At 42.9% G+C, this 25,601-nt stretch overlaps 1 protein-coding gene across 1 annotated transcript in view; it reads left to right on the top strand.

Moving 5' to 3' along the window:
- Positions 1-25,601, top strand: part of LOC120059549 (laminin subunit alpha-5-like) — a 316,678-nt gene that overhangs the window by 146,074 nt on the left and 145,003 nt on the right. The window contains 4 exon segments of the mRNA XM_039008682.1: positions 1,082-1,186; positions 16,522-16,563; positions 17,004-17,079; positions 25,011-25,064. Of these exon segments, the coding sequence (XP_038864610.1) occupies positions 1,082-1,186; positions 16,522-16,563; positions 17,004-17,079; positions 25,011-25,064 (277 nt within the window).

The raw sequence follows: 25,601 nt of genomic DNA, 5'->3' as shown, positions 1-25,601 counted from the left end.
TGTAGATGGGAGAACCTTCCAGAAGGACAACCATCGCTGCAGAACTCCACCAATCAGGCCTTTATGGTAGAGTGGCCAGACGGAAGCTACTCCTCAGAAAAAGGCACATGACAGCCCGCTTGGAGTTTGCCAAAAGGCACCTAAAGACTCTCAGACCATGAGAAACAAGATTCTCTGGTCTGATGAAACCATGATTGAACTCTTTGGCCTGAATGCCAAGCGCCACATCTGGAGGAATCCTGGCACCATCCCTAAGGTGAAGCATGGTGGTGGCAGCATCATGCTGTGGGGATGTTTTTCAGCGGCAGGGACTGGGAGACTAGTTAGGATTGAGGGAAAGATGAACGGAGCAAAGTACAGAGAGATCCTTGATGAAAACCTCCTCCAGAGCACTCAGGACCTCAGACTGGGGTGAAGGTTCACCTTCCAACAGGACAATGACCCTAAGCACACAGCCAAGACAGCACAGGAGTGACTTCGGAACAAGTCTCTGAATGTCCTTGAGTGGCCCATTCAGAGCCCGGACTTGAACCCGATCAAACATCTCTGGAGAGACCTGAAAATAGCTGTGCAGCAACATTCCCCATCCAACCTGACAGAGCTTGAGAGGATCTGCAGAGAAGAATGGGAGAAACTCCCCAAATACAGGTGTGCCAAGCTTGTAGCGTCATACCCAAGAAGACTCAAGGCTGTAATCGCTGCCAAAGGTGCTTCAAGAAAGTACAGTGTAAAGGGTCTGAATACTTATGTAAATGTGATATTTCATTTTTTAATTTTATTTTATACATTTGCCAACAATTCTATAACCTGTTTTTGCTATGCCATTATGGGGTATTGTGTGTAAATTGATAATGAGGGAGGGAAACGATTTAATCCATTTTAGAATAAGTCTGTAATGTAACAAAATGTGGGAAAAGTCAAGGGGTCTGAATACTTTCCTAATGTATGTTTTTAACTATATATTTAAATGTTTAGCTAAGTGTTCAAACAAGACTATATCCATTGTAGAGTTAAGTAGGTGCTAGGTGTTAGGTTGGGGAAGATGGGTTGTCGGGCTGTATTCATTCTTCCGTCTGTCCAGGTTTACTATCTGCCACAAGACGGAGGTTGTGAAGAACACTCTAAACCCAGTGTGGCAGGCCATCGCCATTCCTGTCAGAGCACTGTGCAACGGAGACTTCGATAGGTACTGTTATACACACACTATAACACACACACAGATGGATATAGACACACACACACACATACAGATAGAATTTCAAAAACAGATTCAACCACAAAGACCATGGAGGTTTTCCAATGCTTCGCAATGAAGAACACCTATTGGAAGTTGGGTAAAAAAACAAAACAGACATTGAGTATTCCTTTGAGCATGGTGATGTTATTAATTACACTTTGGATTGTGTATCAATACACCCAGTTACTACAAAGATACAGGCATCCTTCCTAACTCAGTTGCTGGAGAGGAAGGAAACTGCTCAGGGTTTTCACCATGAGGCCAATGGTGACTTTAAAACAGTTACAGAGTTTAATGGCTGTAATAGGATAAAACTGAGGATGGATCAACAACATTGTAGTTACTCCACAATACTAACCTAAATGACAGAGTGAAAAGAAGGAAGCCTGTACAGAATAAAAGTATTCCAAAACATGCATCCTGTTTGCAAACAAGGCACTAAAGTAATACTGCAAAGAATGTGGCTATGGTTGGGGCAAATCCAATACAACACATTACTGAGTACCACTCTCCATATTTTCAAGCATAGTGGTGGCTGCATCATGTTATGGGTATGCTTGTAATCGTTAAGTACTGGGGAGTTTTTCCGGATAAAAAAAGAAACGTAATGAAGCTAAGCACAGGCAAAATCCTAGAAGGAAACTTGGTTCTGTCTGCTTTCCACCAGTCACTGGGATATTAATTCACCTTTCAGCAGGACAATAACCTGAAACACAAGGCCAAATCTACACTGGAGTTGTTTACCAAGAAGACAGTCAATGTTCCTGAGTGGCAGAGTTACAGTTTTGACATAAATCTACTTGAACATCTTTGGCAAGACCTGAAAATGGTTGTCAACCAATTTGACAGAGCTTGAAGAATTTTGAAAATAATAATGGGCAAATGTTGCACAATCCAGATGTGGAAAGCTCTTAGAGACTTACCCAGAAAGTCAGCTGTAATAGCTACCAAAGGTGCTTCTACAAATTATTGGCTCAGAAGTCTGAATTCTTATGTAAATGAGATATTTCTGTATTTCATATTCAATAAATGTTTTCACTTTGTCATTATGTGGTATTGTGTGTAGATGGGTGAGGGGGAAAAAATGTAAGCCATTTTGAATTCAGGCTGTTACACAACAAAATGTGGAATAAGTCAAGGGGTATGAATTATTTCTGAAGCCACTGCATATATGATCCTACCCAAAAAAACTGAAATAAATTAATAATTGTGCTGTTATACAATACATAGCCTACCGCATATTATGCATGGCAGAAAAACATCAAACTAACTGATTTAAGATGTCTTTGGTACATCATTACTAGCCCAGTGGTACCCAAACTTTTTATACTTCCGTCCCTCTTCAAACATTCAACCTCCAGCTGAGTACCCCCTCTAGCACCAGGGTCAGCGCACTCTCAAATGTTGTTTTTTGTCATCATTGTAAGTCTGCCACACAGATATTACAATATATAGTTAAATTCTAGTAATCACCTTTGAGTGTGGACTGTATTAGTATGCATACTGGATGGACTGGTTACCTTACGCTCCAAACTTTCTATCCATGAGACTAGGAGATATCGTATAGGCCTCGGCGATACTGTTGGTTCATTAATTGTGCAGAGTTAGCCTACAATTATAGGGATCTTGCATTTGATTTTGAAAAGCCTAGTATGAGGGCATTTTGTTTATATTTTCAGAAAATGAATATGCTGGCACATTACCTTTAGCTACAGAATACCTCCCCACTGTGCGTTTCCATCTCCTCTTCTCTCTCTTTCATTCCTTTAGCTACAGAATACCTCACCACTGTGCGTTTCCATCTCCTCCTCTCTCTCTCTTTCATTCCTTTAACTACAGAATACCTCACCACTGTACGTTTCCATCTCCTCTTCTCTCTCTTTCATTCCTTTAGCTACAGAATACCTCACCACTGTGCGTTTCCATCTCCTCTTCTCTCTCTTTCATTCCTTTAGCTACAGAATACCTCACCACTGTGCGTTTCCATCTCCTCTCTCTCTCTTTTATTCCTTTAGCTACAGAATACCTCAACACTGTGCGTTTCCATCTCCTCCTCTCTCTCTTTCATTCCTTTAGCTACAGAATACCTCACCACTGTGCGTTTCCATCTCCTCTTCTCTCTCCTTCATTCCTTTAGCTACAGAATACCTCCCCACTGTACGTTTCCATCTCCTCTCTCTTCTTCATTCCTTTAGCTACAGAATACCTCCCCACCGTATGTTTCCATCTCCTCTCTCTTCTTCATTCCTTTAGCTACAGAATACCTCCCCACCATACGTTTCCATCTCCTCTCTCTTCTTCATTCCTTTAGCTACAGAATACCTCCCCACCGTACGTTTCCATCTCCTCTCTCTTCTTCATTCCTTTAGCTACAGAATACCTCCCCACCGTACGTTTCCATCTCCTCTCTCTTCTTCATTCCTTTAGCTACAGAATACCTCCCCACCATACGTTTCCATCTCCTCTCTCTTCTTCATTCCTTTAGCTACAGAATACCTCCCCACCGTACGTTTCCATCTCCTCTCTCTTCTTCATTCCTTTAGCTACAGAATACCTCCCCACCGTACGTTTCCATCTCCTCTCTCTTCTTCATTCCTTTAGCTACAGAATACCTCACCACCGTACGTTTCCATCTCCTCTCTCTTCTTCATTCCTTTAGCTACAGAATACCTCACCACCGTACGTTTCCATCTCCTCCTCTCTCTTTCATTCCTTTAGCTACAGAATACCTCACCACCGTACGTTTCCATCTCCTCCTCTCTCTTTCATTCCTTTAGCTACAGAATACCTCACCACTGTGCGTTTCCATCTCCTCCTCTCTCTCTTTCATTCCTTTCTTCAGCACGCAGAGAGAGGGGCTGTAAACAGTTTAATTAAATGTTTTCTTTGTGAAAACATGTTACTATCGATGTCACCGAACAGATTTAATTTGTTTTCCCAAATGAAGCACTGGGTAGCAGTAGGAACAGGGTTGGAGAGCCCCTGGAATATAGAGTTTGGGCGGAATATCACCTGTTACACAGCGAGAGGCTGCATGCTCCTCACACAGTGTAAAAGACTTTACAATTTACATACATTTAAAAACCATTAACATGTAGTGTGTGTGTGTGTGTGTGTGTGTGTGTGTGTGTGTGTGTGTGTGTGTGTGTGTGTGTGTGTGTGTGTGTGTGTGTGTGTGTGTGTGTGTGTGTGTGTGTGTGTGTGTGCGCGTGCGTATTCGAGTGCATACAGATGACATGTATTTTTGTCCCTGTTCCTGTCCACTTGATAATAGGCCATTCTAAATTGAAAAGTAATTTTACATGTTAATAAAGACTAAATAGGCCTCCCGGGTGGCGCAGTGGTCTGAGCCACCAGAGACTCTGGGTTCGCGCCCAGGCTCTGTCGCAGCGTCCGGGTTAGGGAGGGTTTGGCCGGTAGGGATATACTTGTCTCATCGCGCACCAGCGACTCCTGTGGCAGCGAGATAGACACAGAGATATAGACACAGAGATATAGACACAGAGAGATAGACACAGAGAGATAGACACAGAGAGATAGACACCACAGAGAGATAGACACCACAGAGAGATACACAGAGAGATAGACACAGAAAGAAAGACACAGAAAGATAGACACAGAGAGATAGACACCACAGAGAGATAGACACCACAGAAAGATAGACACAGAGAGATAGACACAGAGAGATAGACACAGAGAGATAGACACCACAGAGAGATAGACACCACAGAGAGATAGACACAGAAAGATAGACACAGAAAGATAGACACAGAGAGATAGACACCACAGAGAGATAGACACAGAAAGATAGACACAGAGAGATAGACACAGAGAGATAGACACCACAGAGAGATAGACACAGAAAGATAGACACAGAAAGATAGACACAGAGAGATAGACACCACAGAGAGATAGACACCACAGAGAGATAGACACCACAGAGAGATAGACACAGAAAGATAGACACAGAAAGATAGACACAGAGAGATAGACACAGAAAGATAGACACAAAGAGATAGACACAGAAAGATAGACACAGAGAGATAGACACCACAGAGAGATAGACACAGAGAGATAGACACCACAGAGAGATAGACACAGAGATATAGACACAGAGATATAGACACAGAGAGATAGACACAGAGAGATATACACAGAGAGATAGACACAGAGAGATAGACACAGAGAGATAGACACAGAGAGATAGACACAGAGAGATAGACACAGAGAGATAGACACCACAGAGAGATAGACACCACAGAGAGATACACAGAGAGATAGACACAGAAAGAAAGACACAGAAAGATAGACACAGAGAGATAGACACCACAGAGAGATAGACACCACAGAAAGATAGACACAGAGAGATAGACACAGAGAGATAGACACCACAGAGAGATAGACACCACAGAGAGATAGACACAGAAAGATAGACACAGAAAGATAGACACAGAGAGATAGACACCACAGAGAGATAGACACAAAGATAGACACAGAGAGATAGACACAGAGAGATAGACACCACAGAGAGATAGACACCACAGAGAGATAGACACAGAAAGATAGACACAGAAAGATAGACACAGAAAGATAGACACAGAGAGATAGACACAGAGAGATAGACACCACAGAGAGATAGACACAGAAAGATAGACACAGAAAGATAGACACAGAAAGATAGACACAGAGAGATAGACACAGAAAGATAGACACAAAGAGATAGACACAGAAAGATAGACACAGAGAGATAGACACCACAGAGAGATAGACACCACAGAGAGATAGACACCACAGAGAGATAGACACAGAGAGATAGACACCACAGAGAGATAGACACCACAGAGAGATAGACACAGAAAGATAGACACAGAAAGATAGACACAGAAAGATAGACACAGAAAGATAGACACAGAGAGATAGACACAGAGAGATAGACACAGAGAGATAGACACAAAGAGATAGACACAGAAAGATAGACACAGAGAGATAGACACCACAGAGAGATAGACACAGAGAGATAGACACCACAGAGAGATAGACACAGAGAGATAGACACCACAGAGAGATAGACACAGAGAGATAGACACCACAGAGAGATAGACACAGAGAGATAGACACCACAGAGAGATAGACACAGAAAGATAGACACAGAGAGATAGACACAGAAAGATAGACACAGAGAGATAGAGAGATAGACACCACAGAGAGATAGACACCACAGAGAGATAGACACCACAGAGAGATAGACACCACAGAGAGATAGACACGGAGAGATAGACACGGAGAGATAGACACGGAGAGATAGACACGGAGAGATAGACACGGAGAGATAGACACGGAGAGATAGACACTACAGAGAGATAGACACAGAGAGATAGACACCACAGAGAGATAGACACCACAGAGAGATAGACACCACAGAGAGATAGACACCACAGAGAGATAGACACAGAGAGATAGACACAGAAAGATAGACACAGAAAGATAGACACAGAGAGATAGACACCACAGAGAGATAGACACCACAGAGAGATAGACACAGAGAGATAGACACCACAGAGAGATAGACACAGAAAGATAGACACAGATAAATAGACACAGAGAGATAGACACCACAGAGAGATAGACACCACAGAGAGATAGACACAGAGAGATAGACACAGAGAGATAGACACAGAGAAATAGACACAGAGAAATAGACACAGAGAAATAGACACAGAGAGATAGACACTGTAAGAACCGACGCTGGAGATGAGAAACAGGTACAGGAAGTTGAACATTTAATTTACACAGACATGGAACAGGACATGAACAGCGTCAGAACCCGGTAACACAACAACATACGAACATTAATGCAGAGGCGGGGAACAACTGCGGCAACAGACAGATATAGGGGAGGAAATAAACACAGGAGAGTGAGTCCAGGTGAGTGTAATGAATCGCTGAAGCGCGTGACGAGGGGAGCAGGAGTGCGTAATGATGGTGGCAGGAGTGCGTAATGCAGGGCAGCCTGGCACCCTCGAAGCGCCAGGGAGGGTGAGCGGGAGCAGGCATGACAGACACAGAGAGATGAACATAGAGGCCTTATCAATCTCTGCAACGGAGACTTCGACAGGTAGGACACACACACTATAACACACACACACACACATACTATAACACACACACACACACTATAACACACACACACACACTATAACACACACACACACTCATAATGGGAGAATGGGGGCGGTGGCACAATTTTGCGGTGGCGGTGGCACAATCATTTCAAAATGTGTCAGCCGAAGCAAATTTAGATTTGATTTTTTATTGTTATTTTATCTGTGGCTCAAATGTAAAGTTATTACACCCCTATATCTCTCTAACTGCCTGCTGGAGCTTGGCTTGGCTGCTCATTGATCTGCAGGGTTGGCAATAGCATTTCAGATAAGGCTCTGATTGACTGCTTCTTCCAGAGGCTGGCGTCCCAAACGACACCCTATATAGTGCACTACTTTAGACCCAATACCTAGGGCCCTGGTCAGGAGTAGTGCACTACATAGGGAAATAAGGTGCAATTTGGGACACACACCATGAGAGAGAGAGAGAGAGAGAGAGAGAGAGAGAGAGAGAGAGAGAGAGAGAGAGAGAGAGAGAGAGAGAGAGAGAGAGAGAGAGAGAGAGAGAGAGAGAGAGAGAGAGAGAGAGAGAGAGAGAGAGAGAGAGAGAGAGAGAGAGAGAGAGAGAGAGAGAGAGAGAGAGAGAGAGAGAGAGAGAGAGAGAGAGAGAGAGAGAGAGAGAGACTGCACTTTCACTACCTCTTCCCACCCTACATAACTCTCTCTCTCTCCCTGCCTCCTCTCTCTCCACCTTGAGAGAGAGATGGGAAAGTATCGTCTTTAGATACTGTATTGAGCTTGGGGTATTGATTATACTATGGATTTCCTTTGAGGAAATGTATTCTTATTGGTTTTTTTTTGACAGTTCTGCATTGTTGCTTTGTCTGAATGTAGTAATCAGAATGTCTCATACCCCTCTGTGTAACTGCAATCAGGAATATTGTTTTAAAAGCTCACTGTTCTGAACATTCTTGCCAATTAGGTTCAAAGTTGAGCGGTCGTAATGGAAGAAAAATACCCTTAAACCCTATCAGCCGATGCTTTTCCAACACAATGTACAGCTCTATGTACTTCATTAATTAATGAACATGATAACCTCTGAATTTATGAACGATCTGTTTCGCAATTAACAACAATGTGAATTGGCGATCGAAGATAGTTACTCTATCGTTACTAAATATCAGTTTAATTTGCTGTGAAATCTTTACATGGCTGCGGAAGCCAAGTCGACAATGTGGGGTGGAGTGCACCTCTTATTTGGGGAGAACCCTAATAGTGACCATATCTTTACATGAATGAATCCCAGTATTGAAACTCCCCACTGGACACACACTGGTTGAATCAACATTGTTTCTGTGTCATATCCAATGAATAGAAGTGGAGTAGACGTTGAATTGACATCTGAGTCCAGTCGGTCGTTATATTTTCAGGAAAATCCCCAGTGTACTATGTAAGGAATAGGGTGTATTTTGAGGACGGAGACAGAGGCTCTCTGTTCTCTTCCATTTCATCTGTTGGAACCCTCTGCACCTTATTTTTTTCATTGGCTGTATGTGATTATGATGCATGAAATGGGTTTTTCTGATCTTTCTGAACCAGCCATGTCATCCCATCTTCAACAGATGTTAAGAGTCACGTTGTCTCACGTCAGCCACCTGTAACAGCGAGTAAAATGCCACTCAGGTTTTCCCGTCAGACTTTCATTACGCATATTAATTACAATGGAAATGTTGTGAGTTTTTTTAAGATCATAGTTTGTAGTGCCATAGATATAGATGTATGATGTAGTCACTGTGTTGTAACGTTATTGGGTTGGTTTTCTGTTTCATCATTGACATAGAAGGGAAATGAGAGCAAATTGACTTTGACAGGCGCATCAGTACGGAATCATCAGAGGAGCTGGTCTCATGTCAAAATACATCAGTTCCTTCTCGTGTCTGTCAATCAAAAGTTTAGGACAGGGGTTCTCTCCCTCTCTCGATGTGTTTAAGGCAGTATACATTACGGCAGGGATAGCAGGGTAGGACTGTAGCAGTGTGTTTCCCCCCTCCTGGTTTGGGAGATGATAGCTGATTGACATGGCCTCGGGGGGGACCAATGTGATCTGTGTCTGAGTGATGTGGAGGAGAGGCTATGTCTGTCTGCCCTCTCTCTCTCAGCCAGGCTTATTTTGGCTTCCCGCTTCCTCCAACTTATTTTGGGAACTCAAATTATCATGGTGTTCCCCCTTAGGGGGTTGTTGTCTACCTTTGGCAGGCAGGCAGGAGAGAAACAACTCACCCCAAAAAGTTTGAGAAACTCTTTCTGTCTTAACTTTATCTCCTCGGATATAAACTTCCATCTGCACTCAAAAATTCAGTTTCTATTAAATGTAAAATCAATTACACTTCACATTCATCAGTGGGTCTTTATGTGCGTAGCTCCACTTCATTTTAACGTCACATTCATGGTGATTACAGAAGGCTGTTTCAGACTTATTCGCTTTATTTTATTATTATTTTCAAAGTATGTAATTAGCGTGCATTCACTCAAAAAAAAAAGCATTACATTCTCTTGATAGGATCATTTATTTTTATATTTGTTTCTATCCCCCCTTAAATGCTCTTTTGAAACATTTTCCATGTCCGTTCACTCAAACATTCATCTCAAGGGTGTTATGTGAACCTCTCTGGCTATGATTGATTTAATTATCAGTGTTGCTTAATGCGTACTGAGGTTTAAATGGCCCGTCTCACTGATGTAGAAACCAAACACACAGTCAGATACTTTTAATAGTCCAGCTTTCAGGCAAATTAACTTCTCTGGGATAGTTGGGACGCTAGCGTCCCAACTGACAAGCACCCCCAACCCCCCCCTCACTGATTAGCATCGCGTCACAATGAAAAAGGAAAATCTAAATATCATTAAATCACAAGTCCAAGACACCAAATGAAAGATACAGATCTTGTGAATAAAGCCACCATTTCAGATTTTTAAAATGTTTTACAGGGAAGACAAAATATGTAAATCTATTAGCTAACCACGTTAGCAAAAGACACCATTTTTCTTTGTCCACCATTTTTTCTCTCCACCAGTAGCTATCACCAATTCGGCCAAATAAAGATATTGATAGCCACTAACCAAGAAAAAACCTCATCAGATGACAGTCTGATAACATATTTATTGTATAGGATAGGTTTTGTTAGAAAAATGTGCATATTTCAGGTAGAAATCATAGTTTACAATTGCACCCACCATCACAACTCGACTAGAATAAATACAGAGAGCAACGTGTATTACCTAATTACTAATCATAAAACATTTCTTAAAAATACACAGCTCACAGCAATGGAAAGACACAGATCTTGTGAATTCAGACAATATTTCAGATGTTCTAAGTGTTTTACAGCGAAAACACAATAAATCGTTATATTAGCATACCACATATGCAAACGTTACCCGAGCATTGATTCAAGCCAAAGAGAGCGATATCGTTATCATCGCCAAAATATATTAACTTTTTCACTAACCTTCTCAGAATTCTTCCGATGACACTCCTGTAACATCATATTACAACATACATATAGAGTTTGTTCGAAAATGTGCATATTTAGCCACAAAAAAACGTGTTATACAATGAGAATAGTAGCCAACCTGGGCTGAAAATGTCGGGCGCCATTTTGGACAGTGATCTAGCGTAATGAATAACTAATCATAAACTTTACTAAAAAATATAGGGTGGACAGCAATCGAAAGACAAATTAGTTCTTAATGCAATCGCTGAATTACATTTCTAAAATTATCCTTACTGTGCAATACAGGGTTCGCCAAGCGAAGCTACACAAAACAAAATGGCGGCTTATGCGTTTGACATTTTTCAACAGAATAACGATTTATCATCAAAAATAGTTCTTACTATGAGCTGATCTTCAATCAGAATCTTGGGCAATGTATCCTTTCTCCGGTCTAATCGTCTTTTGGTCGAAAGATGTCCTCTTGTCCTGTCGAAATGGCCACTAACGTTCGACCGGTACTGGAAACGTGCCCAGCTCTTCAAAGTGCATCACAAAGAAATGCCTCAAAATCGCACTAAACGGATATAAATTGCTATAAAACGGTTTAAATTAACTACCTTATGATGTCTTTAACACCTATAACGAATAAAAACATGACCGGCGATATATAAGTGGCTAAACCAAAGATTGGAAGGAGGCCAGTCCGACGACCACTCTGCGTCGAGCGCACTGTTGAAAAGGACGTTCTTTCCGCTCCAGGGTCTATTTATAGAGCCCGGATTGCGCAATCCACTCCATTCAAAATCTCCCCGCTTACTGACATCTAGAGGAAGGCGTAGGCAGTGTTTGTAGCATCATAGCATTCACAGGGACTTATGAACTGACCTGGGAGCAGGGGCCAAGATTTCTGAAATCTCACTCCCTGGCAGGAAAAGTGCTGTAGAATGAGTTCTGTTTCACTCAGAGACATAATTCCAACGGTTATAGAAACTAGAGAGTGTTTTCTATCCAATAATAACAATAATATGCATATTGTACGAGCAAGAATTGAGTACTAGGCAGTTTAATTTGGAGACCAATTTTCCCTAAGTCGAAACAGCACCCCCTATATCCCAGAGAGGTTAAAGGGACACTTTGGGATTGATTGGTACAGTCGTTCCTCAATTAAAAGTTTTGAGATTATGCCGCGGGATTTAGAGGTAATTTGTGGTTTAGTACAGTACCCTGCATCACTGCTTCATTGCTCCAGACCACCACAAGGGGGAGTTAGAGCACTGATTATGCTTTTGGGTCCCAAGGCGCTAATGTGTCTCTAACTGACAATGAATGGGCGACATAAACCAAATAGAAACTGATAATTGTGCACGACGTCAAAATTGAATTTCAATTAACTGAATGATGAGGATGAAGAAGGTGATTGAATTTAGAACAATAGTGTAAGAATTGGTCTTCCTCTGTCCATATTTTTTTGTTACTACTCGTCAGTATTACTTACTAAAACTGTTGTTACACTAAGGTTTTTATTGTAAGAGAAACTAAAATGTTCAATTATATTCCATGATATTCTTAAGATATATGTGTTGGCTGAATATAAGCAGTAAGTGATGTCTGCTAAATAATCAAGTTGATGACACAGTCGTATAGCCTCGGCACCGACATGAAGCTGAGGGACTCACTCATTCATGGCTTTGGATCAAAATAAATAAGTACCAACATTCTGTCTGATAGTCTTTAATAAAGGCATTTTATGGTTATTCTGACCTGGATGCAATGTATTATAGTCTCTAAAAGGAAAAATATTACCACTGTCTCTTGCGCATGTCAAGACAGCGCTGCTCTGAGACAAGCATGGGGACTGGTCTTGGTAAATCAATGAGATTTTTATTTTCACTGAATCTCCGTTTGGGTATTGGTTAGACTACAATTAGGGTGTGGAAATGTTAGGACTATTTTGCTCTTATTGTAGTACTGTAGCCTACTCCTGACCGGTCAGGTTGTACAGAGCCATTATGGGCTATTAGCGGTACAATAGACTCTGTCCAACACCTTTCTGTATTATTGCAACTTTGTGCAAGGCAATTGATCAGCATTAAAAACTTTGTGGATGGGGCCTCCCGAGTTGCGCAGCGGTTTAAGATACTGCATCGCAGTGCAAACTGCGTTGCTACAGATGCTGGTTCGATACCCATGAGGCGACGCACAATTGGCCCAGCGTCATCTGGGTTAGGGGAGGGTTTGAGCGGCCGGGATGTCCTTGAAAAGACATAATCTCAAAAATATCGTAATTTTTTTAACAAACTATTTAGAATCCTCCAATCCTCTAAATGTAATTATTGGCGGTGAGCCATATAGATTGCAAAATAGTTGGAAAGAGATTTTTTGATGGCACATGGTTTCTGAATTGACATGCAATTTTCCCTTCCTCCTGAACAATAGTGTAAGAATTGCTATTCCTCTGTCCTGCACGCATACCCAAAAACACTTATTTTTTGTTTCTACTTGATCAGAACAAGCTGTAACTGGAATGTAGCATATTACTTACAAAAAATTACACGAAAAGCGCACATTCGTAAATCCCAAACTCTTAAAGTAATTGGAAAGGTGGATACAAATTATTTGTGACATTGCGGTTACAATAAAGAATTTACAGTAGTGATGGACAGCTGAAGGCATTTTGAAAACAGGTTTTCAAACACTTGTTTTTCACTGTAGTACTGTAGCAGATCGTGCAAACAATGTTTTCTAGTAGCAGGAAATAGACTTTTCACAGCTACTGTAGGTGTGAAAATGCCCCAATTTGGCCCTAACAGTTCTTCATCAACATCTTTATGCTTTCATTAATAAAATAACGAGATGAAAGACATTCAAAATGCAGATATTTATTGAAACTACATTTTAGTTGCACTTCCCCCCCCAGCTCCACGACCACGGATAAAACCTTGCTGAGATGATCAATGTATTTTTTGTATTGTTGTATTGTCAATTTCTCAAGTCAAAACGTCTTGATGGCCTTAACCAGTTCATCTTTGCTTGTTGGCTTGGTAGAGTTACAGATGAATGTTTTCAGTTGATGCCAAACAAGTTTGATCGGGTTTAGATCAGGAGACCTACATGTATTTTTAGATATACTGTAGGTGTTGTCTGTCTGTTATTTATATTTTATTTATATTTATTTTTCTACATAAAGGTCTACTTACTCTGCTGGTGTCTTGACCCAGTTTAATCCCTAATTTGCAATGCAAACCCGGGCGGCAGTGTGTTTTGGGTCATTGTCTGCATTGGAGAAGAAAAACATACTTTTAGCCTAACAGCCAACATTATGTACAATACTAGATGTAAATATGTAAATAGGCCTAAACATAACAAAATATTGCTATAATCCTACCTTGAAAGAAACGATGTGGTCTCAGAAACACCTCTCTGACATAGGGTCCAGCATATCTCTTGATGATTTCTTCCTTAAAGAAATCTCGAGCCATGGTAACTGAAAAAGGAGGCAACAGTGAATTATTGTGGAACACATAGCAGTCTGTGAGTTGTAGGTGACAATATTTTATGCACCTTAGCATAATTAGGCCTAGTTTACAGTATTCTAGCCTACTGTACCTGCTCATTTTCCCGGGGTTTCGCGTTCGGCATAACACGGGCATCTGATGATAATGTTTGCGAATAGCACTGTCCGTGAACAAAATCCCCAAGTCTACCAGTATTTTTTTAAATGTCTCCAGTAGATTTGCCGTTCCTCCTGAAAGCCCTAATCTGCTCACTTAAATGAGAGATCCTGGTCATGGTGCTCCAGTATGTTGTCACAGCATAATCAAAGTGAGAACAATCAGCGATCTGCTGTATACTTATGGCCTATTGTAACCTGAATGTCCCACCAGTACTCCTCACCCCGCCCCAAACTCCGCCCTTAACACAGTTACCATTCAAAACAAACTGTTTATTTAACAAAAAAATGATGGGCTATTAGCAGGACAATATATATTGGTCATATTGGTCATGGCTCCCGAGTGGCGCAGTGGTCTAAGGCACTGCATCTCAGTGCAAGAGGCATCACTACAGTCCCTGGTTCGAATCCAGGCTGTGTCACATCCGACCGTGATTGGGAGTCCCATACGCCCGGCGCACAATTGGCCCAGCGTCGTCCGGGTTAGGGGAGGGTTTGGCCGGATGTCCCAAAAAATAGGCACTGTGGGCTTTTGGTTTCTTTCCCTCTAAAAACAGAAATAAATATTTTGGCCTTTATTCAGATTACAATCGCTCATTTTCAGGATTTTTAAAAACAAAATCCTCTCTAAAATATAGTTATTTTTTAACCAAAGCGATTATTATTATTATTAATTCAGTTAGAAATTAGAATTATAAAAATCCCTTAGATATTCTCACAGATCCTAATGAAAAATGCCCCTTAGATATTAATTTAGAATCCTCCGATCCTCTAAATGTAATTATTGGCGGAGAGTCACGTCATTGAAAAAAAACATTTGTAGATATACTGTAGGCCTACCGTAGGCGACATGAGTCTCACTAGTGTTGAGTAACGTGCTGTTAAAAGTGGTGTAGGTCTTATTTATTTAAAAAGCATATTGAAGTTAGAAGCAACAGCATTTGAAGCAATAGCCTACCCGCTGTGGTCAACTATTTCAACACCGTTTCGCGCTGCTCTGAGACAAGCATGGGGACTGGTCTTGGTAAATCAATGAGATTTTTATTTTCACTGAATCTCCATTTGGGTATTGGTTAGACTACAATTAGGGTGTGGAAATGTTAGGACTATTTTGCTCTTACTGTAGTACTGTAGCCTACTACTGACCGGTCAGGTTGTACAGCGCCATTGTGGGCTATTAGCAGGACAATAGATACTTTGTGCAAGGAAGGAACAACCACTGTACATCCAATATTGGAGTTTTTAATGACTGATATATTAGACTATTGATTACTAAAGAATATAACTTATAAAATGCCTCATGAGCTTAGTTCAGCTGTCTTACTCCATCACAAGCCAAAATATGTTGTCTCTAGCCCCATCCCTCAACTGTTTATCAAACAAACAGCCACATTGTTTGAATCCCAGATTGGTCAATTAAATTCGAAAGACTCCAGTCATTCTAATGACGCTTTCTGACACACACACTAACACATACACACTAACACACACACACTAACACACCAACACACACACTAACACGCACACTAACACATACACACATACACACACACACTAACACGCACACTAAACACACTCACTAACACACACACACTAACACGCACACTAACACATACACACATACACACACACACTAACACGCACACTAAACACACTCACTAACACACACACACTAACACACACACTAACACGCACACTAACACATACACACTAACACACACACACTAACACACCAACACACACACTAACACGCACACTAACACATACACACTAACACACACACACTAACACACCAACACACACACTAACACACACACTAGCACACTAACACACACACTAACACACCAACACACACACTAACACACACTCACTAACACACCAACACACACACCAACACACACACCAACACACACACTAACACACACACTAACACGCACACTAAACACACTCACTAACACACACACACTAACACACCAACACACACACCTTCCTCATCTCTGGGTGTGTTTTGTTTTTCAGGACGATCAAGGCAGAGGTGTACGACTGGGACAGAGATGGCAGGTTAGGAGACTACACACCCACAATAATGTTTCCTTCAGATTATTTTCCAGGCGGGGAAATGATTTATACATGCTACGGTCTGATATGTGTTATGTTCCTGGTCATGTTTTACAAGATAAAGCACTTTCTCAACCCTCAACCTAAAAGCCTTCATACATCCCTATCTTTAATTATGTCAACTGCCAAACTCAACACACCATGAAGACAACCTCTGAGCATCAATTACCCAGAACCTCATTCCTATTCACATGACGATAGTGGTTAAAACCATCAGTTACAGTGACGTACTTCTTTCTTTTACAACACTGCTATATGTTTCAGCAGCTTCATTCCTGTACTATTGAGCCATGTTACACAATACATCCCATTTATATTTCAACACCCTCCCAGGAGGGAATGGCTATTTAGTTGTTGTTGTTGTCGTTTACTTTACCTTCCAGCCATGACTTCATCGGTGAATTCACCACCAGCTACCGAGACCTGTCCCGAGGCCAGAGCCAGTTTAATGTGTACGAGGTGAGTGGAGATGGAGGGAGCACTCATCCGATTGTGTTCACACTAAAACGTTATGTCTCCCAAGGGCATACAGATAAAACAGAGATAATAAACAAAAGAAAAACTCAAAAACAGACAACGGGTCCTCGTAGGCTGGAAGTAGAAAATAAACACAATCTTACCCAGTCAGGAGATGTACAGTACATTACTACAATATTAGCATTAGCGCTAGTGTCTACTCAACCTTATTTCTAGTATTAGCATAACTTCCCCCTTGTGCCCACAGAGTTTGGCTATGGTAATAGCCTACTTGGACAGCATAGTGGATGAGAATTAGAAGGAGATGGAAAGATACAGTGCAGGGCTAGAGGGCCAGGCCTTGATTAGACTTCTCTCCCGTGACCCTGCATGGATATAAGGCCTACTCCCTGGCCCCCTGTGTCTGCGTCCCAAACAGCACCATGTTACCAATGTAGTGCACTACTTTTGACCAGAGCCATATGGGCCCAGGTCAAAAGTAGCACCTTATTGTAGCGAATAGGGGTGCCATTTGGGACACAACCAGTGACTACAGTAAAGTGGATATAAGAACATTAGTCCCTGGCCCAGTTTCTGACTGGTCCCGTACGTTAGCTACTCAATTAAGTCATGGACCTGGCTTTAGTTAGGGAGAGAGGTAGGGAGAGATGGAGGGAGGTAAGGAGAGATGGAGAGGGAGAGAGAGAGAGATGGAGAGAGAGAGGTAGGGAGAGGTAGGGAGAGATGGAGAGAGGTAGGGAGAGATGGAGAGAGGTAGGGAGAGATGGAGAAGGGGAGTTAGGGAGAGATGGAGAAGGGGAGTTAGAGAGAGAGAATATGTTAGGAGACTTGTGTTGTATGATATGATACAGTATATTAATTCTGTAGGGGGAGATGATTAGTGAAGCCTGGGTCTTTACCAGGCCAGGAGGAGAACCACGACACTATGACAGAGAGGATAGAGAGGCCTGGGGGGGAAAGGGAAGAGATGGGAAGGCTACCTTTGACTTGATATTCAGCACAGTTCACCAAACACTTGCACTTTGTGTGAATGTTAAATCAAATTTTATTTGTCACTTGCTTCGTAAACAACAAGTATCGACTAACAGTGAAAACTAAAAAATTGAAAATAAATAAATGCACAATGAGTAATGATAGCTGTAGTCGATGTGCAGGGGTATAAGGTAATTGGCTATAGTCGATGTGCAGGGGTATACGGTAATTGGCTGTAGTCCATGTGCAGGGGTATAAGGTAATTGGCTGTAGTCCATGTGCAGGGGTATAAGGTAATTGGCTGTAGTCCATGTGCAGGGGTATAAGGTAATTGGCTGTAGTCCATGTGCAGGGGTATAAGGTAATTGTCTGTAGTCCATGTGCAGGGGTATAAGGTAATTGGCTATAGTCGATGTGCAGGGGTATACGGTAATTGGCTGTAGTCCATGTGCAGGGGTATAAGGTAATTGAGGTAGATATGCATTCGGCAAGTATTCAGACCCTTTCACTTTTTCCATATTTTATTAGCCTTATTCTAAAATGTATTAAATTGTCCCCCCCCCCCCCCCCCCCTCATCAATCTACAGACAATACCCCATAATGACAAAGCAAAAAAAGGGTTTTCGAAATGTTTGATAATTATATATTTTTTAAACACTGAAATATCACATTTACATAATCAATCAAATGTATTTATAAAGCCCTTCTTACATCAGCTGATGTCACAAAGTGCTGAACAGAAACCCAGCCTAAAACCCCAAACAGCAAGCAATGCAGGTGAAGGAGCACGGTGGCTAGGAAAAACTCCCTAGAAAGGCCGGAACCTAGGAAGAAACCTAGAGAGGAACCAGGCTATGAGGGGTGGCCAGTCCTCTTCTGGCTGTGCCGGGTGGAGATTATAACATAACATGGCCAATATGTTCAAATGTTCATAGATGACCAGCAGGATCAGATAATAATAATCACCGTGGTTGTAGAGGGTGCAACACGTCAGAACCTCAGGAGTAAATATCAGTTGGCTTTTCATAGCTGATCATTCAGAGTATCTCTACCGCACCTGCTGTCTCTAGAGAGTTGAAAACAGCAGGTCTGGGACAAGGTAGCACATCCGGTGAACAGGTCAGGGTTCCATAGCTGCAGGCAGAACAGTTGAAACTGGAGCAGCAACACGACCAGGTGGACTGGGAATAGCAAGGAGTCATCGGGCCAGGTAGTCCTGAGGCATGGTCCAAGGGCTCAGGTCCTCTGAGAGAAAGAGAGAGAGAGAAAGAGAATTAGAAAAGAGAGAGAGCATACTTAAATTCACACAGGACACCGGATAAGACAGGAGAAATACTCCAGATATAACAGACTGACCCGAGCCCCCGACACATAAACTAGAGAGTATTCAGAATTGTTCAGAACCTTCACTCAGTACTTTGTTGAAGCACCTCTGGCAGGGATTACAACCTCGAGTCTTCTTTGTTATGACGCTACAGGCTTGGCATATCTACATTTGGGGAGTTTCTCCCATTCTTCTCTGCAGATCCTCTCAAGCTCTGTCAGGTTGGATGGGGAGAGTTGCTGCACAGCTATTTTCAGGTCTCACCAGAGATGTTCGATCGGGTCCAAGTCTGGACTCTGGCTGGGCCACTCAAGGACATTCAGAGACTTGTCCCGAAGCCACTCCTGCATTGTGTTGGCTGTGTGCTTAGAGTCGTTGTTCCGTTGGAAGGTGAACCTTCGCCACAGTCTGAGGTCCTGAGCCCTCTGGAGCAGGTTTTCATCAAGGGTCTCTCTATACTTTGCTCCATTCATCTTTCCCTTGATCCTGACTAGTCTCCCAGTCCCTGCCTCTTAAAAACATCCCCACACCATGCTTCACCGTAGGGATGGCGCCAGGTTTCTTCCAGATGTGACGCTTGGCATTCAGGCCAAAGAGTTCAATCTTGGTTTTGTTGGATTTGGGGTAAACTTTGAACATTGATATACTAGAGCCATGATAGATCAGAAGCAGAAGCATAGTATATAAAGGAGTGTAAGAGGCTGGTTTTTACATCAGAAGTTAATGGTTCTCTGTAAAAAGACAGATTGGCTGAGGAATGTGCTGGGTGGATGGGAGGAAGTCACGAGAGTGCGATAGGTGATACGGGTGGAGAGCTTTGGATTAGACATCAAGGGGGTTGAGGTCAGGTCACCTTAAGGGAGACAGAACGGTTTATCACTTTGTCTTCCTGTCGAACCATAAAAGATGTAAGGATTGGAGAGAAGGAAGAGTATCTAAAGTGGAGTATATATACTTGTGGTGGTGGAAACATGTCTTTGTCTGAGTACAGCTGTGTCGACCCTGTGGGAAGAATTAAACTTGGCTTCTCTAGTGTCCGTGAGAAGAAAATAAATTAGAACCAAACAGTTTCATCAGACCAGAAAATCTTGTTTCTCATGGTCTGAGAGTCTTTAGGTGCCTTTTGGCCAACTCCAAGCAGGCTGTCATGTGCCTTTTACTGAGGAGTGGCTTCCGTCTGGCCACTCTACCATAAAGGCCTAATTGGTGGAGTGTAGCAGAGATGGTTGTCCTTCTGGAAGGTTCTCCCATCTCCACAGACGAACTCTAGAGCTCTGTCAGAGTGACCGTCGGGTTCTTGGTCACCTCCCTGACCAAGGCCCTTCTCCCCTGATTGCTCAGTTTGGTCGGGCGACCAGCTCTAGGAAGAGTCTTGGTGGTTCCAAATGTCTTCCGTTTAAGAATGATGGAGGCCACTGTGCTCTTGGGGACCTTCAATGCTGCAGAAATGTTTTGGTACCCTTCCCCAGATCATTTCCTCGAGACAATCCTGTCTCGGAGCGCTACGGACAATTGCTGCGACCTCATGGCTTGGTTTTTGGTCCGACATGCATTTCCAAATCATGTCCAATCAATTGAATTTACCACAGGTGGACTCCAATCAAGTTGTAGAAACATCTGAAGGATGATCAATGGAAACAAGATGCACCTGAGCTCAATTTCGAGTCTCTTAGCAAAGGGTCTGAATACTTATGTAAATAAGGTATTTCTGTTTAAATGTTTAATACATTTGTAAAAATGTCTAAAAACCTGTTTTGCTTTGTCATGATGGGGTATTGTGTGTATATAGTTGAGAAAATTGTTTTATTTAACAAAATGTGGAAAAAGTCAGGGCGTCTGAATGCTTTCCAAAGGAACTGTAAACAAAAGTATGTGGACACCTCTTAAATGAGTGGATTTGGCTATTTCAACCACACCCGTTGCTGACAGGTGTATAAAATCGAGCACACAGCTATGCAATCTCCATAGACAAACATTGGCAGTAGAACGGCCTTACTGAAGAGCTCAGTGACAAGAAGTCAGTTTGTAAAATGTCTGCCCTGCTAGAGCTGCCCCGGTCAACTGTAAGTGCTGTTATTGTTAAGTGGAAGCGTCTCGGAGCAACACCGGCTCAGCCGCAAAGTGGTAGGCCACACAATCTCACAGAACGGGACCATCAAGTGCTGAAGCGTGTAAAAATTGTCTGTCCTCAGTTGCAACACTCACTACTGAGTTCCAGACTGCCTCTGGAAGCAACATCAACACAATAACTGTTCATCGGGAGCTTAATGAAATGGGTTGCCATGGCCAGGCAGCCGCACACAAGCCTAAGATCACTAAGATCACACAAGCCTAAGATCTAGCGTTGGCTAGAGAGGTGTACAGTTTGCTGCCATTGGACTCTGGAACAGTGGAAACACGTTCTCTGGAGTTATGAATCACGCTTCAGTCCGACGGATGAATCTGGGTGTTTGGCGGATGCCAGGAGAACTCTACCTGCCCCAATGCAGAGTGCCAACTGTAAAGTTTGGTGGAGATGAAATAATGGTTTGGGCTGTTTTTCATGGTCGGGGCTAGACCCCTTAGTTCCATTGGGAAATCCACTGGGAAATTGTCCAAGGGAAATCTTAACGCTACAGCATACAATGATATTGTAGTCGATTTTGTGCTTCCAACTTTGTGGCAACAGTTTGGGGAAGGCCCTTTCCTGTTTCAGAATGACAATCCCCGGGTGCACATAGCAACGTACATACAGAAATGGTTTGTTGAGATTGTTGTGGAAGACCTCAACCCCATCGATCACCTTTGGGATGAATTGGAACGCTGACTGCGAGCCAGGCCTAATTGCCCAATATCAGTGCCCGACCTAACTAATGCTCTTGTGGCTTCATGGAAGCATGTCCCCGCAGCAATGTTCCAACATCTAGTGGAAAGACTTCCCAGAAGAGTGGAGGCTGTTATAGCAGCAACGTGGGGACTAACTCCATATTAATGCCCATGATTTTGGAATGAGATGTTCAACGAGCAGGTGTCCACATACCCATGGTCAGGTAGTGTATGTACAGTGGGGCAAAAAAGTATTTAGTCAGCCACCAATTGTGCAAGTTCTCCCACTTAAAAAGATGAGAGAGGCCTGTAATTTTCATCATAGGTACACTTCAACTATGACAGACAAAATGAGAAAAAAAATCCAGAAAATCACATTGTAGGATTTCTAATGAATTTATTTGCAAATTATGGTGGAGAACTTGCACAATTGGTGGCTGACTAAATACTTTTTTGCCCAACTGTACATATAGGTAGGGGTAAAATGACTAGGCAGCAAGATAAGATACTAACAGTAACAGCAGTGTATGTGATGAGTCAAAAGAGTTTGTGCAAAAAGGGTAAATGCAGATAGTCCGGGTAGCTATTTGGTTAACTATTTAGCAGTCTTATGGCTTGTGGGTAGACTTGGTGCATCAGAACCGCTTGCCATGCGCTAGCAAAGAGAACAGGGTGGCTGAATTCTTTGCGAATTTGTAGGGCCTTCCTCTGATACCACCTAGTATAGAGGTCCTAGATGGCAGGGAGCTCGGCCCCACTGATATACTGGACCATACTCACTACCCCTTGTAGCGCCTTGCGGTCAGATGCCAAGCAGTTGCCATACCAAGCAGTGATGCAGCCAGTCAAGTTACTCTTAATGGTGCCACTGTTGAACTTTTTGAGGATCTAAGGGCCCATGCCAAATATTTTCAGCCTCCTGAGGGGGAAGAGGCGTTGTCGTGCCTTCTTCACGACTGTGTTGGTGTGTTTGGACCTTGTTTATCCCTTAGTGATGTGGAACTTGAAGCTCTCGACCTGCTCAACTACAGCCCCGTCGATGTGGATGGGGGCGTGATCGGCCATCCGTTTCCTGTAGTGCACGATCAGCTCCTTTGTATTGCTGATGTTGAGGGAGAGGTTGTTGTCCTGGCACCACACTGCCAGGTCACTGACCTCCTCCCTATAGGCTGTCTCATCGTCGGCGGTGATCAGGCCTACCACCGTTGTGTCGTCAGCAAATTTAATGATGGTGTTGAAGTCGTGCCCAGCCACGCAGTCGTGGGTGAACAGGGAGGACAGAAGGGGACTAAGCACGCACCCCTGAGGGGCTCCTGTGTTGAGGGTCAGCGTGGCGGATGTGTTGTTGCCTACCCTCACCACCTGGGGGCGGCCTGTCAGGAAGTCCAGGATACAGTTGCAGAGGGATGTGTTCAGTCCCAGGGTCCTGAGCTTAGTGATGAGCATGGAGGGCACTATGTTGTTGAACGCTGAGCTGTAGTCGATGAACAGCATTCTCACATAGGTGTTCCTTTTGTCCAGGTGGGAGAGGGCAGTTTGGAGTGCAATAGAGATTACGTCATCTGTGGATCTTTTGGGGCGGTAGACAAATTGGAGTGGGTCCAGAGTGTCTTGGATGATGGTGTTGATGTGAGCCATGACCAGCCTTTCAAAGCATTTCATGGTCATTTAGACAGGTTACCTTAGCATTCTTGGGCACAGGAACTATGGTGTACTGCTTGAAACATGTAGGTATTACAGATTGGGTCAGGGAAAGGTTGAAAATGTCAGTGAAGACACTTGCCAGGTGGTCACTCGCATGAGTACGAGTCCTGGTAATCCTTCTGGCCCAGCGGGCTCGTGAATTTTGACCTGTTTAAAGGTCTTACTCACATCGGCTGCGAAGAGCGTGATCACACAGTCTTCCGGAACAGCTGGTGCTCTCATGCATGGTTCAGTGTTGCTTGCCTCGAAGCTAACGTAGAAGGCATATAGCTCGTCTGGTAGGCTGGCGTCACTCGGCTGTGATAGTTTGCAAGCCCTGCCACATCTGACAAGCATCAGAGCCGGAGTAGTAGGATTCGATCTTAGTCCTGTATTGATGGTTTGCCTGTTTGATGGCTCGTCGGAGGTCTTAGAGGGATTTCTTATAAGTGTCCGAATTAGTATCCTGCTCCTTGAAAACGGCAGCTCTAGCCTTTAGCTCAGTGTGGATGTTGTCTGTAACCCATGGCTTCTGGTTGGGATATTTACGTACGGTTACCGTGGGGATGAAAATGATCGTGGAGACATTCTGTACAAAAAAAGTTAAGATCATCGTAAAAAATACAAAATAGCCCATAAAATGGCTGCTATCCACTGCAGCACCATATGTGTGTGTATGCGTGTGTTTCTGTGTGTATGTGTGTTTGTGTGTGTACGTGTGTTACTGCATGCATACTCTGTGTGTGTGTGTGTGTGTGTGTGTGTGTGTGTGTGTGTGTGTGTGTGTGTGTGTGTGCGTGTGCGTGTGCGTGTGCGTGCGTGCGTGCGTGCGTGCGTGCGTGCGTGCGTGCCTTTGTGTGCTAAAACGTTTATATTGGCATGTGCTGTTCAGAGATACAAACCACGGTGGATTGTATTCCATAGTTATGAGGCGTGGTTACACATGCACGTAAATACACCCATGGTAGAGCCCAATGGAAAGACTGGAATAATCTATATTGGACATATACTGTACCACACCACTTCAGGCCTTATTGCTTAACTGGCCCATGGGAATGAAGACATTTGACGCAATTTTTAATTGACAAATCTATGATATCAAGCTCGTATTGTGGTTGTTGAATCCTAGGTGGTGAATGCCAAGAAGAAGATCAAGAAGAAGAGATACATCAATTCTGGGACGGTGAGTCTGTCAAAAAACCTCCAGGTTAAAATATAGAACATCGCTTCCTTCCTGGCGCAACCGTATATTTCTTCCCCGTCTGTTTGTTGTTGTGTTCATAAATGAGTCAGTTAAATCAGTCAGTTATCATTCTGTTGTCCTATCAGTCAGTTATCATTCTGTTGTCCTATCAGTCAGTTATCATTCTGTTGTCCTATCAGTCAGTTATCATTCTGTTGCCCTATCAGTCAGTTTATCAGTCTGTTGTCCTATCAGTCAGTTATCATTATTGTTGTCCTATCAGTCAGTTATCAGACTGTTGTCCTGTCAGTATGGTGTCTTATCAGTCAGTTATCAGTCAGTTATCATTATTGTTGTCTTATCAGTCAGTTATCAGTCAGTTCTCATTCTGTTGTCCTATCAGTCAGTGATCATGCTATTGTCCTATCAGTCAGTTATCAGTCTGTTGTCCTATCAGTCAGTTGTCTGTCTGTTGTCTGTTCAGTCAGTTATCAATCTGTTGTCCTATCAGTGACTGAGTGGCTGCCATGCCGAGTC

The sequence above is a fragment of the Salvelinus namaycush genome, chromosome 14 (assembly GCF_016432855.1).
Source record: "Salvelinus namaycush isolate Seneca chromosome 14, SaNama_1.0, whole genome shotgun sequence".
NCBI lineage: Eukaryota > Metazoa > Chordata > Actinopteri > Salmoniformes > Salmonidae > Salvelinus > Salvelinus namaycush.
This window is presented reverse-complemented; position numbering and strand designations above follow the sequence as displayed.